Here is a 17,747-nt window from a genome sequence, read left to right as displayed (position 1 = left end):
CTTGCACCCTGAAGCCCCCAGCCTGAGGGGCTCTGGAATAGGCTCAGGGCCCAGTGCCCGAGTCCCCGGTTGCCAGGAGAGCACAGCTAACACTAGAGTCAGTGGCCGCCCGAGCCCCCTCCCAGGGCAGGATCACAGCGGGAGCCCCTTGGGTGCACAGAACCTAACCCGGTCTCCGGGCAGGCCCGGGAACAGATGCTTTGCTTCGGAAATCTTTGGGAGCCCTTCAGGGCCGGGCCCCCTGTTCCATTTGTTGGTGCTGGCTCCGCACGGCAAACCTGTTGACGTGCACAGGAATGGGGACGACAATCTTGGGGTTTCTCACGGGCTCCCCGGAGCGGCTGCTCACGTTGCCGGCTTTGATGCGCTTCCACTTGGCGCGCCGGTTCTGAAACCAGATCTTGACCTGCACCTCGCTGAGCTTGAGCGCGTGCGCGATCTGGGACCGCTCCGTGAGGCTCAGGTATTTCTTGCAATGAAACTCCTTCTCCAGCTCCAAAAGCTGCTCGCTGGTGAAGGCTGTGCGGCGCCTGCGGCTTTTGCCCCCCGGAGCTGTGACTCCTGCGGCCACCGGTGCCCCCTCCTCTGCTCCAGTCCCCAGGCTTCCCTTTAGCTTCGGTTTAGGTCCCAGGAGAGCCGCGGGGCCCCCTGCAGAACTGTCCAGGAAACCGTCGTCTTCGCTGTCACCGCCCGAGCCCTCTTCCTCCTGCTCGCTGCCTGCTGGGTCTCCTGCTCGGGCCTCCGGCTTCTCCTCATCAGAGCTGTACACCTTCCCCTCTGCTGCGGGGAGCGCAAACCAACGGATGGGCAAGGAGCAGGCGAGGAAAAGGCAGCAGGTTGGAGGAGGCACGTGGAACCACGGCCAGGCACGGACAGAACGGCAGCAGGAAGAGACAAGGAAGGGATGCGATGGGGAGGAGGGGAGACGAGGACAGCACATCCAGGATGTGGGGTGGGGAAGAGGTTCAGGGAAGACAAAGAAATGGAAAGAAAGGTATTAACCAGCACAGATTTCACCGTAACAGGCGTGGGGAGGGGGCGGTCAGTGTACATCAAAGGGATGCTACTCCCGGCTTCAACTTCACTGTCACCCACCTCATTTTCCCGACCCACTAGCCTTCCCAGCTTTCTCCAGACCCTGGGCCAAGGGCTTTTCACTCACTTGCCACCCCTCCAAATCCAGACAGCATGGGTGCCAGCGTCAAGCAGTGTGGGCCTGGCTCTCCAGCCTTCCTGCTGCTCTAGGCAGGACGCAGTGCTAACGTGGGGTAGACGGGGAGATCACACTGCCGGCCTGTTACTCTCCTGGGGACCCTCACCTGCCCCGGGCTTGAGCTCTGCTCTGGCTTCTGGCTTCCCACTTCCCCTCTTCCCCTAGATCCAGGATCTCAGAATCTCATTTCCAGATGGAAACTTAAGGGTCCTCTGATTCCCCATTCTCACCGGCCCCGCCACCGCAAGTCTGGGCCCAAGAAATGTTACCAAGGGATTTGGGTGGGTCCTTACCCCTACTTCCCGTTCTCCGTGACCAACCCAGCCAGCGCAGAAGGGCGCGCCCTCCCAGCGCAGAGCTTCTCCCCGGGCCTCAGCTCTCCTAGGCCCCTTGCAGTCTCCCCTCCTCAACCGTCAAATGACATCTGTCTCCCAACCAGGACGCGGGAGCAGCACACACAGCTGCTTTCTGCTCAAGTTCCCAATCCAGAGGCCCCTGAGCTTGATGTCAGCAGGACGAACTGGAGGGAAGGTGGCAGACGATGAAGAACGAGAAGGGCAACAAGGGAAAACGGTAGAAGAAATCTGACTCACTTGGTAGATGACTGATTACAATCATAGCCATAGCCGATGTTTTACATCTATATGTAACTCTAATACTTAATTCAGTCATCAGTTTTAATCTCATCCGCGGACAGTTTTGTCAGAACGGCAAGTGACGGATCGCAAATGTTTTCAGCAGCAGAGTTGTACAGCTGCCTTGTTTTCTGCCCAAAGAGCCAATAAGCAACGAAGAAAAGTCAGAAGGAAACTGGCCAGTAGGGAAGCGAGCAAGAGGAACTAGGCAAGCGGGACACCGACGAGTCCGCTCGCTGCCCCGGAGCTCACGGTGTGAAGGGGCTGGGGTTTCCCCAGGGCGGAGCGCCTCTGTCTGTAACCACCGCGCCTTGCCCGGACCGGGGGCGAGAAACAACCCGAGGTAAAAGAACTTCAGGGAACAGTGAGATGCCCTATAAGAGGAGCAGGCCGTGTGCTCTGAACACCTTCCAGCCCCCTCTCCAAGTGCCTGTGCTCCAGAAGGAGCATCTCGGGGTCTCCAGGACCAGCCCAGGAGCCCTCCCCAACCCAAAGTCCCTTCCCCTTCCCGGACGCCAGCAAGTCATACCTCGTCCTGGTCCTAGAGCCTTGTTCACACCTCCCGAGGGGCCAGACTTCTCAGCCCACGTCCAGGTCGCCCACGTCCCTCTCTCAGCGTCCTTCACACCTCAAGGGTATTTTTATCCCCAGCCCCTGCCTTTTGTTCCTGTAGGGCTTCCTTTATTTAATTTCAAAATCCGTGTGGCGCGCCCTGCGCCCTCCTTTAGGCTCATGCAGCCTACCCATCCCTGCCCTGCCTCCGTGAGTGCTCTCCGCTCCCTCTAGCAGCTTCCTGGGCTTCTCAAGCACCCGCGAGACATATGTCCGTCCGTCCCTTGGTCTATCTGCAGAGGTTGCTTCTTGCCATCCATCCCGCGCTTCCTCCCAGACCTCATTCTACCCAAACCCGTGTTGTTTTCTGCAGGAGTCACATCCTTGGTTCTTTCCCTCATTAACAACTCCTCCCCACGCTATCTTCCATTTTCACAGAACTCAGACTTGACATGTCCCAAACAGAACTCCGGACGTCCTTCCCAGCTTGGTTAGTGGGAATTCCATCCTCCTTGTTCCAAGCAGGCTTCACTCCTCTCTCTCACAGCCCGAGCCCGTCCCCACTCACGGAGTCCCCTGCATCCGACAGTCCCGGTCACCATCATGTCCCGCCTGGTTCATCAGCCTGTTCTCCCAACTGGCTTCCCTGCTCTTGTCCTCCCCTGCCCTCCCCTGCCCCTGCTCCCCTCTCCCCTGCTCTTGTCCTCCCCTGCCCTCCCCTGCCCCTGCTCCCCTCTCCCCTGCTCTTGTCCTCCCCTGCCCTCCCCTGCCCCTGCTCTCCTCTCCCCTGCTCTTTCCCCAGATGATTCTTCTGTTCAGAATACTACACTGCCCACCTAGATTTCTGCATTCGCTCATTCCTTGTCTCCCTCAGGTCTGTACTTCACCAAGAAGATGTTCCCCGATCATCCTCTTAGAATGAAAACCCCCAGTACCTCTATCTTCCTTTTCTGCTTTGTAATGATAGTACACATCACCCACATTATTCATTTATTTAACTGGCTGTCTTTTCCTATTAGAATATGAGCTTCATGAAGGTAGGGAGTTTTAATATATTTCTTCACTGCTGTGTCTTCATCTAGAAAATCATCTGCCCAGAGTAGGCACTCAATATATTGCTGACTTGTTGACTAAATAAAAAACTATTCCCAAACACTCTCTCTCTCCCTTCCTCCTTTTCTCTCCGTCTTCTGTCCCCACCTCTGTTCTTCCTTTCCCAAGCCTCTCCTAAAATAGTCCGCACAGCCTCCGCCCTCCAGCGCCCAGAAGACATTGTCTCCATGAGTATCACTCTACCCACTTTCCAGTATGACCTCTGATCTCACGTTAGCCTGGCAGAAGCCCACATGCAGTGGGGATCTCTAGGATCTTATGCTAAAAGAAAGAAAGGGAAATCCTTCACATCACTGCTAAATCCTCTTTCAATTTTTAAAACCCAGTGCATAACAAAAAAGAAGAAAATCTTGTAAAAACTCAGTCCAGTATTGCATATTCTAAACAGCTGCTAAAAAGGCAGAAACTAGATTTCAGGGCTTGAAGGATGAAACCATTTAGCACAGCTCCGAGCACCCAGGGGGTGTCCAATAAATCTCACCGATGATGACTGAGATGGGGCTCCCAGGCTCCTGGATCCGGCAGGGCCCTCCCGGGATTATACCATTCATCCCTCTGTCTTCAGACAGATTCCATAAAATCAAGCCCACAGAAGCATACCTCCCTCAGCGCTGCTTTCAAAGCCATACAAGGGACACAGGTCCGCAACCTCTCCTGGGTACTTGATCCCAGTGGGAGGCCGAATGGCAGGGGCAAGAGTTTCTCTCTGAGCCTTTATGATCATGACACTGAGGGCTCTGATAAGTAACTCGTGGAAGGAGGTGGGAGTGGGGCGATGCGGGAAAACAACCAGGAGGGAGAAATACAGCTACGCCCTCCAAGGAGAGGGTCTGGGGCAGTGAGGGACACTGAGATGTGGGAAAGAAAGGGCCAAAGCAGGCAGGAAGAGGACTGGGGCAGGAGACAAGTGGTAGGAGAATGAAATGATGAGTCAGAGAAACCGAAGGGGCTGGAAAGTTTAGAGAAGGGCTAGAAAATAGGGGGAAAAGAATCAGAGAAAAAGAGAGCAAAAAGCTTAAAAACAAAACAAGAAAAATCACACCCCCTACCTTCCTTCCACCGAGATGGAGCACTTTAAGCCACAATCGACACCTGAAGAGGACACATGCTCAGCGGAATCAGACGGGCCCTGCAGTAGCCCAGTCCGTAACAATATAGCGATCCTGAAATGGCTTACTGTTTTCTTATGGACTAGCTACAAAATAAATGCAAGCTACTTTCTTTTATCTGAATTGTAATGAATATTAATAGTAAATATAATCAAACAAAATAAAACAAAAATTGCACACAGAAAACTGTTGACTAAAAACTGATGGAAGCAAATCTTTCTGATAAAATTTCTAATTGCAAAATTTGATTTAGAATAATTGGACTTGGTAGATATAATGTCCATAAAAGCAAATTACTAATTGCAGATGCTATAATTGGTTGATATGAGGGGGAAAAAAAAACAAACCTTGATCTGCAAAATGAGGCTTCATTGAAAATTCTACATGGGAAAGGATTCTGATGAGAATAATTTTTAGCAAAAGGAACATTTTAAAATTGGAAACAATTTGACTATGTATATAGGTAGGCCAAACAGATAGGAAGGTTCTGTTCTCTGTGTGTGAAGATGAGGTTATTGGTAATATAAGAAAATGTTGAGTTTTCAGCTTGTTCCTTAGGTGTCTAGAGTCTCAGAGAAGTGTGGTATCTATCCACGGGGAATGAGCGTGGGGGAGACTGTTACCAGGAAACATCTAGTGTTCTTGTGACTTCTCGCAGGGGACGCTATTACCCCGAGAACCAAAAACCACCAGGTCTGCCCCATGGTTGTCAGGTCCTGCCTGGGGCACCTTCCCACGTCCAGAGAGCGGTACTTGGGCTCCAGGGATACACAAGGTGTGGGGCCTTGTTTCCAAGAGGACGGGAAGCAGCACCAGAGAGCTAGAAAAGCCCATCTTGCGAATGGATCTGGTCAGGCTGGGGAAGAAATCAAGGGCCACAGAATCCGTGGTAGGTATTCTCCAGGAGAAACAATAAATAGCACCATATTTGCACCATCTAGAGGGGGAGTCCACAGCTGTGGTCACCAAGAACGGCGGGCCCGGGTTGTGGTGCAGAAAACCACTTTAGACTCCCAGCTTTGGGAACCCACCGAGCCCCTGCACTGCCCCTCATTCATCCTCCCCTGTTTTAGCTTCTATAAAATCAACAGCCTTCACTATCCATGGAAGAGAAGTCTCCCCCTACCCCTGTTACACTTGGTTTTGACTTCTCTTCCCTCTACTTCCAATACGACTTCCCCCTCACCCTCCCCGAACTACTGTTAGGACCATAAGTCTCCCCCTGATCGTCCTGGGCCACCTACTCAGCTTCCTGAATCCAGAACAATTTGGGGGACGTCAAAAGGTAGAAAGAAACCTAAGTCATCCCTCAAAAAAGACGCATGTTTACCACATTCTCATTTCTAAATCTTCATCATAATGCCCAGGACAGAATTATTTCTCTGTTCTTTCTGAGACAGTACTTTCTCCCATCATTTATAACAATTAGTTTACTTCCAATTTGTGTTTCACTCGTTCCCGCTAATTTCATGCTACTCCTCCTCCCTATAACTTCAGATGCAGTAAGGGACATTCATTTTCAACGCACATGGGTGGCTCAGTGGGTCAAGCCTCTGCCTTTGGCTCAGGTCATGATCTCAGGGTCCTGGGATTGAGCCCCGCATCGGGCTCTCTGCTCAGCAGGGAGCCTGTCCCCCCGCCACCGCCTTTCTGCCTACTTGTGATCTCTCTGTCTCTGTCGAATAAATAAATAAAATCTTTAAAAAAAAACAAAACATTCACGTTCACTTTCTCTCTCTCCACTCTTCTGATGACCCTTCCACATTCCTTACTCCAAACTGACATGAAGATTTTCTCTACACCATCGCAATCCAGAACCCCTCCGACCTGGAAGACAGGTTCGGGGCAATTTCCCCACTGCTCAGAGCTCCCTTCATGACGGAGCAGCCCTACCATTGCCAAGGGCACCCTTGTTATCTTTGACATTCCACAACATTTTCACACGTATTATTTACCTTGAAGCAACTCATTGAAACAGAGTAGACCTATTAGTAGCACTAATAGAAGGTTGACAAACTTATTTCAGGTGGAAAACTGAGTTTCCGAAAGATGAAATGATTCTCCTACGTCACACAGCTACAGACAGATTAATGTCTGGAAACTTGGTCCCTGAAATCTCCAACCAATGCTCCTACGACCCCTTCCCCTCCCATTCCAAGTAAATGCCCAGATGCCTCATCAGATATATACCCTCGCTACCAAATCCGGTTTCGGTACAGACCTCCTCCCTTTCACTTTCCACTCCAGAGCCCTAGCCTGATCATTAATGTCTCCCCTTACCACGCTCAGAGGAGGCTCTCACAGTCGACAGAGGAGTGGCCCCACTTACCAAATTCCACCTTTGTCCTTGAATAGGCTATTAGTCCTGTCATTTCCCCAAGACAAAATTCCTACCAGATCTGTTTTTTTCTGCCATTACTGCTTTGTATGATGTAACCCAACCAGTCAGCATTCCTTTTATTTAGAAATTATTTTCTCGTTTAAATATACTATTGCTTGGGACGCCGGGGTGGCTCAGTCAGTTGAGCGTCTGCCTTCGGCTCGGGTAGTGATCCCAGGGTCCTGGAGTCGAGTCCCACATCGGGTTCCCTGCTCAGTGGGGGGCCTGTTTCCCCCTCTGCCTGCCACTTCTCCTACTTGTGCTCTCTGCCAAATAAATTAATTAAAAAAATAAAAATAAAAATACTACTGCCAAGCTACAGAAACGGTTTTGGTTTAATGTCCATCTTTTTTCTAGCTTCTAGTTTACAAATGCATCCCCCCTCCCTCAAGTGCAGCTCTGTCTAACCAGGAATCGGCCTCACTGAGGAACACTTTCCTACCACCCTCATGTCTCCCCACCTTCCTCATTACAGAGCTCCCCTCTCGCTGTCTCTTCCATCACTCCTAGAGCTACTTCTCTAGCTAGGGAGAAGGTTTTTCTCCCTGAGACTGAAAAGGAGTTAAGATACATCCCTGCCTTTCTTTCTGGGGGAGGAGGACATCTGCTTGGGGTCTGTTTTTGTCTGCTCAGCGTCCCTTCGTCCCTTTGTTCACTAATAACACCCCCTTCCTTTGGGCACTGCTTTTCATCAGCTACTTAGTACAGTGGGACCGTCAATCACATCTCCCCACCTTTGTGACAACGTAGGCACATGACTTGGATCTGACCAATCCCAACATCCCATCTCTCCCATCTCCCTGGAGACTGGACTCAAGCTAGTTTATCAGTTACCCCAGAATTTTGTATAAGCCAGAATCCACTGGGATCTCAACCTGGGATTATAAAAATTAGATCTGCTGATGCTTGTGCCTCCTTCCTTCTCTTAAGGAGAGAATGAGGCAAAGAAAGAGAGGGGCCAGGCTGAAAGGGAAGAAAGATCTAATAACACCGTTTGCATTTCTGGATCCACTCAACCCCTGAACTTAGAGTCCTGTGAATCAATCAATGACCATTTCAGCTTAAATTGGAGTTGAGCTACTTTCACTCACAAACCAGAGTTCTCCATGCACTGCTGTAACTGGAAGCGACAAAGTTCACGTGACCCCAGGGAAAGTAACCCTCTCCTCCTCACTCCCACAGCTCTCCCATCCCAAGTAATGTTTCCATGTTACCGGAAATTATTCCTAATAACACCACCTAACATTCCACCAGTTTGAAATTCACTTGGACTTAAAAAAAAAATCTCCCTGGGGCGCTTGGGTGGCTCAGTTGGTTAAGCATCTGACTCTTGATTTTGGCTGAGTTTGTGATCTCGGGGTCGGAAGATCCAGCCCTGCATCAGGGGCCACGCTCAGTGGGGAGTCTGCTTCTCTCCTCCCTCTCCCTCTGCCCCACATCCCACTCTCTCTCTCTAATAAAATCTTTTTAAAAATGTCCTTAGTCCATCTGAGTATGAATTATTTTAATCCAGTAGCTTTGCTCCAGATATCAACCTGAGATCAGTTATATGACAGAATAGGAACTCTGGTGAAGAAAGGAGAGGTAGTTTGTTTTTTGTTTTGTTTTGTTTTAATATATACAATGTAAAGAAAAGAAGAAGAAGGCCCCAGTGGGCAAAAAAGGGTTTTGGGTGGTCTTGGGATCCACAGAGAATGTCCCAAATTGGAGACAGAGAAACCAAAGGAGGGAGAAAGAGCCAAAGGAAAAAGGATGAAATCTACCCTTCTGAGATGCATACATTGGTTCTGTTCTGGCGTTTCCCGCAGAAACAGCTCTCAGAACACAGTGCGGTTTCTGTCATTACTCCCAGCTGTATTTCTCCTTATCAATAGAGAGTGTCGCGTTTCCTAGCCAGTTCTTGGTAAAGAATTCTTCCCCGGGGGCCCCTGGGTGGCTCAGTGGGTTAAGCCTCTGCCTTCGGCTAAGGTCATGATCTCGGGGTCCTGAGCCCCAAGGTCGAGCCCCGCATCAGGCTCTCTGCTCAGCGGGGAGCCTGCTTCTCCCTCTCTCTCTGCCTGCTGCTCTGCCTACTTTGTGATCTCTGTCAAATGAATAAATAAAATCTTAAAAAAAAAAAAAAAGATGGTCGCATCAAGGGCTGTATCCAAAGCCCATGCTTGGTCGCCTGCGCCTCCCCCATCTCTTTCGCAAACACTGAAGTCTCATGTCGCCCATCACAAATATCGTACCAGATGAAGAGATAATAGAGAAGTCCGGGAACTGATTCCACAACTTTTCTTTTCCTCACTCCCCTCCTTCCTCACCAGGTAAAGCCGGGCACAAGAGATCCCCAATCTTTTTGGCCTCAACAAGATTGCTCACCTTCATGAAATGTTTCTCTCTCTCATTTAATAGGACAAACATACACAGCCATAGCTCCAGACACCCTTCCCCAATCCAAAATGACAAAGCCTTTTCCATCCTAAAGCCCAGCCCTGATTCCACCTCAAGATACCCACATCCCAGCCTGCCTTCCTCTTGGGCTACCATAACTCAGCACTGGCAAGGAGAGAATTTTCCTCAACCCCTTTGCTCAGGGTGGTTTTTTTTTTTTTTTTTTAAGGAAACAATGCATTAATAAAGGTATCCTTAAAGAGAAAACAGAATTATAGAGCCGGAAGTGACCTTGGAGGTCATCTGAGTCAAAGCCCTAATTGTACTGATGAGGAAGTGAAGCGACAGAGACACGTGCGGCCAGGGTCCCTGAGTCCCGAGCTCCCAGGAGCTGCGCATCACGTGCAGAAAGTGGTCACCCATTCCAGCACAAAGCGCTTCTTACCTTCGCTCTCGGGATGATTTTGTCTTCCTCCCATCGCTCCCAACGCAGACTTCCACTGTAATACCATTGCCTCCACATTTCAGGCAAGAAATCCGTCTCCCATTACCCCCAGCTCGGAGGGATCTTTCTGTTTCTTCCTTCCTCCATTTTCACACCCTAGTCTCTGTGAGGCCCTGCAGCCCCCTTGCTTTTAACACAGATTTCTAGTTCATCACTCAAAGGTCATTCCTTTCCCTCCCATGGTGGGAAGGGAATGGAGATGTTGCTTCCCAAGGACGTGTGTAACTGCGTTGTCTCTTCCCACTACAACTTAATTCAACTTGTGGGAATCGCTGTTCTATCACACCAGATTCAAGCATCTCTTCTCCCCGAATTCTTTCTCCCAATTAGCACATCAGTATTTCTTCCACATGACTTTAAGCCACCAATTTTCTCCCATATTTCCAGTGAAATGCCCCAACCTCTTCTCCATCGCTCCCAACACAGACCTCTTTGTTTGCCGTCATGGACAGTGTGGCCGTGGGCGCCATCACCTGCATCGAGGGCTCTGTCCTTTCCATTGGTTCGGAACCAGGGCTTCCTCTCTCCTACCCCACCATGGGGCATATTTTTTTTTTGTTCCCTCTAGATAAAAACTCTTTCCCTGTCACCATTCCTATTTCAGTTTCCCTTTTTGTACATTGGCTCCATTATGCTGTCATTTCTATTCCCTAATTCCCACGTCAAGGCAAAGATCCTCCTTTCCCGGTTACTTCTGAGGAAAAATTTCTGCCTGCAGCTTCCCGCCATTACATTAGTTTCACTGCAAAGCACTTGGTTCGCCATACCATGTTCCTCCTTTCAATTAAAGTATTTCCCCCTTTGGGGCACCTGAGTGGCTCAGTGGGTTAAAGCCTCTGCCCTCGGCTCAGGTCATAATCTCAGGGTCCTGGGATCGAGCCCCGCATCCGGCTCTCTGCTCGGCGGGGAGTCTGCTTCCCCCACCCACTGCCTGCCTCTCTGCCTACGTGTGATCTCTCGCTCTGTCAAATAAATAAATAAAATCTTTAAAAAAAAGCATTTCCCCCTCATTATTCCAATTACTGCCTTGCTCCCATTACTCCCAACATAGACCATCTATGCCCATCACTCTGAGTATAGGAATTATCCTCCTAATCATCAACACACACACCCCCACATTTCCATACATCATTGCAGAGATCCCCCTTTTCTACTCGAGCCTCCCAACTCTCACCTTCACTGTGGTATAAGGCACCTCAGTATTCCAAACCTCCAGATAAAATTTTCGCCTTGTCGTTCTGGGATCTCTCAACCAGGGCTTCTTAACCCTATTTGTGCCATGAACTCCTTGGCAGTCTGATACAACCTATGAACCCCTTCTTAGATAATGCTTTTAGGTATATAACATAAAACACATAGGATTACATCAGAAGCTAACTATAGAAAAAGGCAGTTTTCGGATACTTAAAAATGAATTTGTGTTATAATCATATATGTTTCTTTATTAATTCATTAAACAAGACGCCTCCAAAGTCTATACATTTATAAGAAAATACCTGTAAATTCTCCTGGTGACACAAATATCTGTAATTTCTTTCTTTTTTTTTAAGATTTTATTTACTTGACAGAGTGAAACACAGTGAGAGAGGGAAGAGAGCAGGGGGAGTGGGGAGAGGGAAAAGCAGTCTTCCCATCGAGCAGGGAGCCCAATGCGGGGCTCGATCCCAGGACCCTGGGATCATGACCTGAGCAGAAGGCAGACGCTTAATGACTAAGCCACTGTGACCTATAATTTCTGTTGCTGAAACTACTATGGTTTCTGCTCTACACTCGTAGCTAAAGAAAATGCCAAATTTTAGTTAGAAGTTAGTAAAAATAAAGACGTAATTTTTCCTTACCCATAATGAATAGATCTGTTTATAAGACCATGAAATCCATGTTAGAACCCTACTTTAAATATCAAAGCTAGAAAAACAAACTTTTATTTTATGGAATGGACAGAAACATTAAAAATAATCTGAATCAACCTCTATGTTACAGATGAGGAGACTAAAGCCTAGAGATGCTGTATGACTTCGAATCTCCCGCAGTGTCTGGAGTACAGTAAGTCCATCACAGACACACAATAAACGTTCCCTGAATTGAAGGAAGCAATTGGCCACGGTTGTGCAGCTAAGGGACAGAGCTGACACCTGAGCGCAAGTGTCACACCTCCTTGATAAATGTTCTTTCAACCTTATCATTAAGTTAATGCAGTAAGTTAATGCCACATGTGCCTTCCTAGAAATACCAGTGGAACCAACACTCTCACTGTGTGCCTTCCTCAGCATTTCTAGGAAATCATGGGTCTCCATCCATCACTTCCAAGAAAAATTTCCCTCCTGTTTCTAACAACAGAAGTCTCTGATTTCATGTCACATTATTATTTCCCTTTCTCATCAGTAAATATATCTGGACAGTCAAAATGGGCACCTGATCAAAAATTAATCAGTGGGGCATCTAAAATAGTCTCCTGCTATAATCAGGTGCTTTGCTTACAGTAATCAGCCCTCAAATATTGTGCTCCTAGGAAGTTTCCCTAGTCTCCTTGCATGATTTCCATCATTATTGCCAATCACTGCTCAGAAATTAGCCAGTTTTGGGGTGCCTGTGTGACTCAGTTAAGTGTCTGACTCTTGGTTTCAGCTCAGATCATGATCTCAGGGTCCTGGGACTGGGCCCCATGTCAAGCTCTGTGCTCAGCGGGGAGTCTGCTTGAAATTCTCTCCCTTTCCCTCTGCCCCCCTCCCCGGCTCACTTGCTAAGACAAAATAATTAAAAGTTAGCTAATTTTTTTTAGTTTTTAAAATAATGTTCACTACACTGCCATCTCCTGATTTTGTTTGATCATATTCTCTCCTATATCATCTCTATGTTTTATTTCCAAATGTTTTCTTCACCATGCTCAACACGGGCATTATCTTTCATGTCAATCTCACTATATTTTTACCATCCATCTAACAATTATATATGGATTATCTACCATTCTTCACTTTTTAAAAAAAAGATTTTATTTATTTATTTGACAGAGATCACAAGTAGGCAGAGAGGCAGGCAGAGAGAATGAGGAAGGGAGGCTCCCTGCTGAGCAGAGAGCCCAATGCAGGGCTCGATCCCAGGACCGTGGGATCATGACCCAAGTTGAAGGCAGAGGCTTTAACCCACTGAGCCACCCAGGTGCCCCCATTCTTCACTTCTTAAGTCTTTTTCAGGCAATCCAACTCCTGGGATGCCTGGGTGGCTCAGTGGGTTAAGCCTCTCTGCCTTTGCTCAAGTCATGATCTCAGGATCCTGGGATCAAGCCCCGCATCAGGCTCTCTGCTCGGCAGGGAGCCTACTTCCCCTTTCTCTCTCTCTGCCTGCCTCTCTGCCTACTTGTGATCTCTCTGTCAAATAAATAAATAAAATCTTTAAAAAAAGAAAAAAAATTGTTCAAGCAATCCAACTCCTTTCTCCCTGAGTCATGGCTCTAAGCCCCCCAGTTTAAAGTTTCCTCCTGCATTTCTCCAGATGGACAGACCTTCCGTCGTCCCCAGCACAGGATCATCTGCACACAATGCTGCTGAGAGGAGCAAGTGCACATCTGCAAGTCAGTTTTGATGCCTCTCAGCGGAGCTCACATGCACCTTCACATGCAACGGAATCATCACCGCCCGACTCTTTCAAGGCAGAATTCTCTTTTCCTTCTGTCATTTAGAGTTTACTGCTATCTTTTCTCCTTTATTCCTAATACAGCAAAGAGTCTGTTACCACATAACTCAAAGCTCCTTTTCCCTATCACTTTCACATGACTCCGTCCTCACGACTCTCTAGATCTCTTATGTCAGTGAATACACGTCGCAACTGCCCCCGTGAGGCTACCGACCACCGAAACGTGGCTAATCTGAGCTGAGATGCGCTAAAGGTAGAATACACAGGGATTTCAAAGATAACATGGAGGGAGAGTATAAAATATCTCCTTACATTTTTTTATATTGAGTAATGCTAAAATAGTATTGGATATATTGGGCTAAATAAAATGTATTATTAAAATTAATTTCACCTGTTTATTTCTACCTTTCTAAGATGGCTCTTAATGTTTTAATTACATAAACAGCTTGTTAGACAGCACTACTCTGGGCTCTTCTGTTGATTCACACTTTTAAATCTTTTCTATGAATTCAAAATTCTCTCCTCTTTAATCACTTCTGCTAAGACACCTTCCCCAATTATCCTCACTGTCCCCACATTCTAAACCTAGAATTATTTTCAATCTACCATTCTCAATGCCTTTTCTACCCGTTATTTCCATACATGGCATTTCTTTTTGCCTGTTAATATAGTTTCTGCCCCCGCAACCGAATCATAATAAAGTTATTTTCTTCATCAGTTGTAGTAAGGTGGTGTCTCTCTCAACTCGAAGCAAAAAAATTTTTAAAAATAGTATTTCCCAACAGAAGAGCTTCATTCATCATTCTCCAGATTGGCCTATCTTCACTATAATTTCATTTAACAGGGCTAGTAACTGTAAAACACTAAACATATGTCAATTAATAATCTCAGACCCATGTCAGCCATTCACACTAGAACAGCAATTCCTCGTCTGTCATTTTAAAGATAGCATTCTTTCTCCAAACTCTTCTAATGTTGAGGTTTCAGTCTCATTATTCAAGCGAAAACTCTCATTTCACAATAAATAGTTTAATACAATTCCCAAAATAGAGTATTCATTTTCCCACCATTTTCAGCACAGGCCATGTGTCATCACTCCCCAAACTGAATTCATGTCTAACATTTCTGGAATTTCCTCCTCTTTTCTGAACTACTTCATGGGGGAAAATAAATGATGACTGGGCAGGTGGACGTGAGTGGCGTGGTAAGGCAGCGTCAGGAGAGTCTATACTGAGAATGATAAGAAGTGGGGTCACAGATAGATCTCCCAGTCACTATCCTCTTCGAGTGCTTCTTCTGAAATCTCTCCTTCCTGCCCTGTCTCACAAGCCCCACTATAAACCCTTTATGTGTATCTCCTTCCAATATGAGTGATTACCTTCATGCCACCAGCTCTCAGAATTCTTCCCCTGTAAGATCTCCTTCCCATCATTCTAGTCTTTACTCCAAGAACAGGTGTCTTCTGATGACTTCCAATATTTCCCTTAGATTATGATCTCTCCTTCAATCATTCTCTGTATATAAATTCCAGTTCACGATCACTCCCAGTACGGAAAAACATTTTTCAAATAATTACTCCTAGTGTGGACACTTCCCTGTTTCCTACCCGGACATTGAGTTAGCTCCCTCCCAAGCCTCTCAGAACAGAATTCTTTCACACACACATTTCTGGCCCAGACATGCTGTTCCCTCTTCAACTAGCCCAGGCTAGAAATCCCTTATACTTCTCTCTTCCAACAGACAGACGTCTCCTCTCTCATATTCTCTCTCTGAACAATCAGGGGACAGAGTGCATTTGCTGGTCCTTCCTTTCCTCTATTCTTCCTTCCTCAACATTTCTCTTCTGTTCTTTCCCTCTGCTTACTTCTCTCTCTCTCTCTCTCGCTGTCTGGTTTTACAGCCAATATTCTATTTGCTTCAGAAAAAGAGCCTTCATTTGACAAATGGGTCAAAATAAACAACGGAGGGCAGCCCGAAAGAGGAAGACAAGTTCTCCCATGGTTTCGGCATATCCTCCCCAGGTCCCTCTTCCCTTGGTTGTCTGCCTTCCTGCTTCCCGCCCAGCGCATCTCTTCCTCAGGTGTCTGCTTGTTCCTCCAGCCCCTGTTGCCCCCAACGCCATCCTGCTCCGCTTGCTCGTTTCTGCCTTAGGACTATTATTCCGAAAATCCTACTGATCCGTTCTTCCTCGGATCGTCCTGTCAGCTGCTTTTCCCCTCCCCTCCGCTCCGCTCTGGGCCCTTTTATCTTGTGGACATTTCCTCCCACCTTCCAGTTGCTGCTAATTTCCTTTTGATCCCCCTTAGGGGGTGCTGCTCAGACTTCAGTCACTGGATCCCCCTGGCCTAACCAGGTACAAAACAACAGCTGAATCCTCAAAGCCGAAACGCCCAAAGCTAAAGGGGAAAAGGAGGGGAAGACAGGCCCTGTAAGCAGCACTTGGGGTCTGGAAGAGCCGTCAGACTATCGGACAATTTCACGGAAGGGCCCAGGAACCTGTCACCAGGAGCTGTCTTCTCCTGACAAAACACAAAAGGACTCTTGGATCTCCTTCTTGCCTCTGCTACAGTCAGACCCCAGGCCTCCTGGGGTCACTTTTACCCGCTAAGCTGATATAAGGAATAGCTAAGCAGATGTGGATTCATCCTGGTGCTAGAGAAGTTTGAGCTTCAGGAGCCGCACGCTTGTATGCAGCCCGTTTTTCTTAAACAGAGCCCACTACATTGTGTACGCTCTGGATCTCACCACACCTGGATCTGCCCCTGGATAGGGGGAAGCTTTTCCAGCAGCGAGAGGTTGAGGATGGATGAGGAAGGTCAGGAGGACTCCGGGAAGCTTGATTCTAAACAGGGTTCAGTTTAATACACCCTGCCTCTATTGAGAAGGCGTCTTCCCATGCAGAAGCCAGGATTCCTGCATGATCTCTTGGCAGAATCTCCCTGGTTCCAGAATCTCAGCCAGATTCTCCACTCCAGGTGTCTGTGCCACGCCCAAGCCAGCCCTGCCCTTAACTTCCGTCTTGACCTCCCAATCAGTCCTGGTGCGGCAGGTGCTAGGCCCCCTGCTCGCTAATGTCCCCTTAGGTCCCCTACTCAGTCCTCCAAGGCTGATCTCTAAATATGACAATTCAGAAATGACCTCTACTACTCAGGCAAAGACAGGTCACCAGCTGGTCACCAACTGGTCACCATGGCTTTAAGACCCTCCCTTTGCCCCTGCACTCCCAGAGCCCATTTGGGGTCAGCCCAGTCTTCTCCGAAGCCAGAACTGCCGGCCCCTTACTGAACTGCCAGCTGCCCTGGTGCCCCCTCACCGTAGGGTCTTGCTAGTGTCTCCAGGAATCCCACACTTGCAGCTTCTCTCTTCTCCCCAGAGGAGAAAAATGAAGGGATCCCTAAAAAGAGAAGTGGGAGCCAAGTCTGGAAGACTAGAATGCAGGGAGGAAAGGTACTGATTTGAAAGGGAGTACTGGGAGGTCTCGGGTGAGGTTTCAGGCACTCTGGACGACCTAGCAGGGCAGCGGATTCTGGGATCCAGAGGTGCCGCCTTTGGAACAGAACTGGAGGTGGTTCTGCAGAACCCCACATCTGGGGGGTCTGGGAGGCCAGGGCTCCAGGCAGGTGCTGAGATTCTGAGCAAGCTGCTCCCTGGGATTTCCAAGTGAACGAGCCTCCCGCCCGGCGCCCTGGTCGGCCCAGCACTTACCCGGCAGACTTGGGAAAGTCTCTGAGAAGTGCGGAGGCGGGGGCGGTGGGGGCTCTGCCACTTTCTCCCGGGCGGGCAGCAGCTCGTCGGCTTCCAGCCCACCCTCCGGGCGTCGGCCGCCCGGCTCGGGGTTGTTTCGGGCGGCAGTGGCGGCGGCGGCAGCGGCGAGCTCCTGGGGCCCGTAGAAGGCGTCGGGCGGCTCCGCGAAGCTGGGCAGCGCGGTGGTCAGCGCCACCATCGAGGGCACGGCCTGGCCCAGTCCCGCGCAGAAGGTGTTGGTAAGGCGGCCGGCAAAGGAGGCTAGTGGGGCGAGAGGCGGGAGGCCGGCCGGCAGCGGGGCAGGGGCCAGCGCCTGCGGCAGCACCAGCGGCCGGTAGGGCATGAACATGGGATAGCCGGTGTACAGCAAGTGGCCGGAGCGAGGCGGCGGCGGCCCGATCAGGGAGTCGATGGAGAAGGCAGTGCCCGGGCCCCCAGCACTGCCCCCGCCGCTGCCCCCGGGGGCACCCCCGCCTCCAGCTCTCTGCAT

At 49.0% G+C, this 17,747-nt stretch overlaps 1 protein-coding gene across 1 annotated transcript; it reads right to left on the bottom strand.

The window, feature by feature from the left end:
• GBX1 (gastrulation brain homeobox 1) lies at nt 1–17,747 on the bottom strand. The gene is made up of 2 exons (XM_032840256.1): nt 17,219–17,747; nt 1–780 (listed from the first exon to the last, which is right to left on the bottom strand). The coding sequence occupies exons 1-2, from the start codon at nt 17,745–17,747 to the stop codon at nt 227–229; spliced, it is 1,083 nt and encodes a 360-aa protein (XP_032696147.1). The 3' UTR covers nt 1–226.

The sequence above is a fragment of the Lontra canadensis genome, unplaced genomic scaffold, assembly GCF_010015895.1.
Source record: "Lontra canadensis isolate GAN:19392208 unplaced genomic scaffold, GSC_riverotter_1.0 scaffold111, whole genome shotgun sequence".
In the NCBI taxonomy this organism is placed as follows: domain Eukaryota; kingdom Metazoa; phylum Chordata; class Mammalia; order Carnivora; family Mustelidae; genus Lontra; species Lontra canadensis.
The sequence above is the reverse complement of the archived record's forward strand: the minus strand, read 5'-3'. Positions and strand labels throughout refer to the sequence as shown.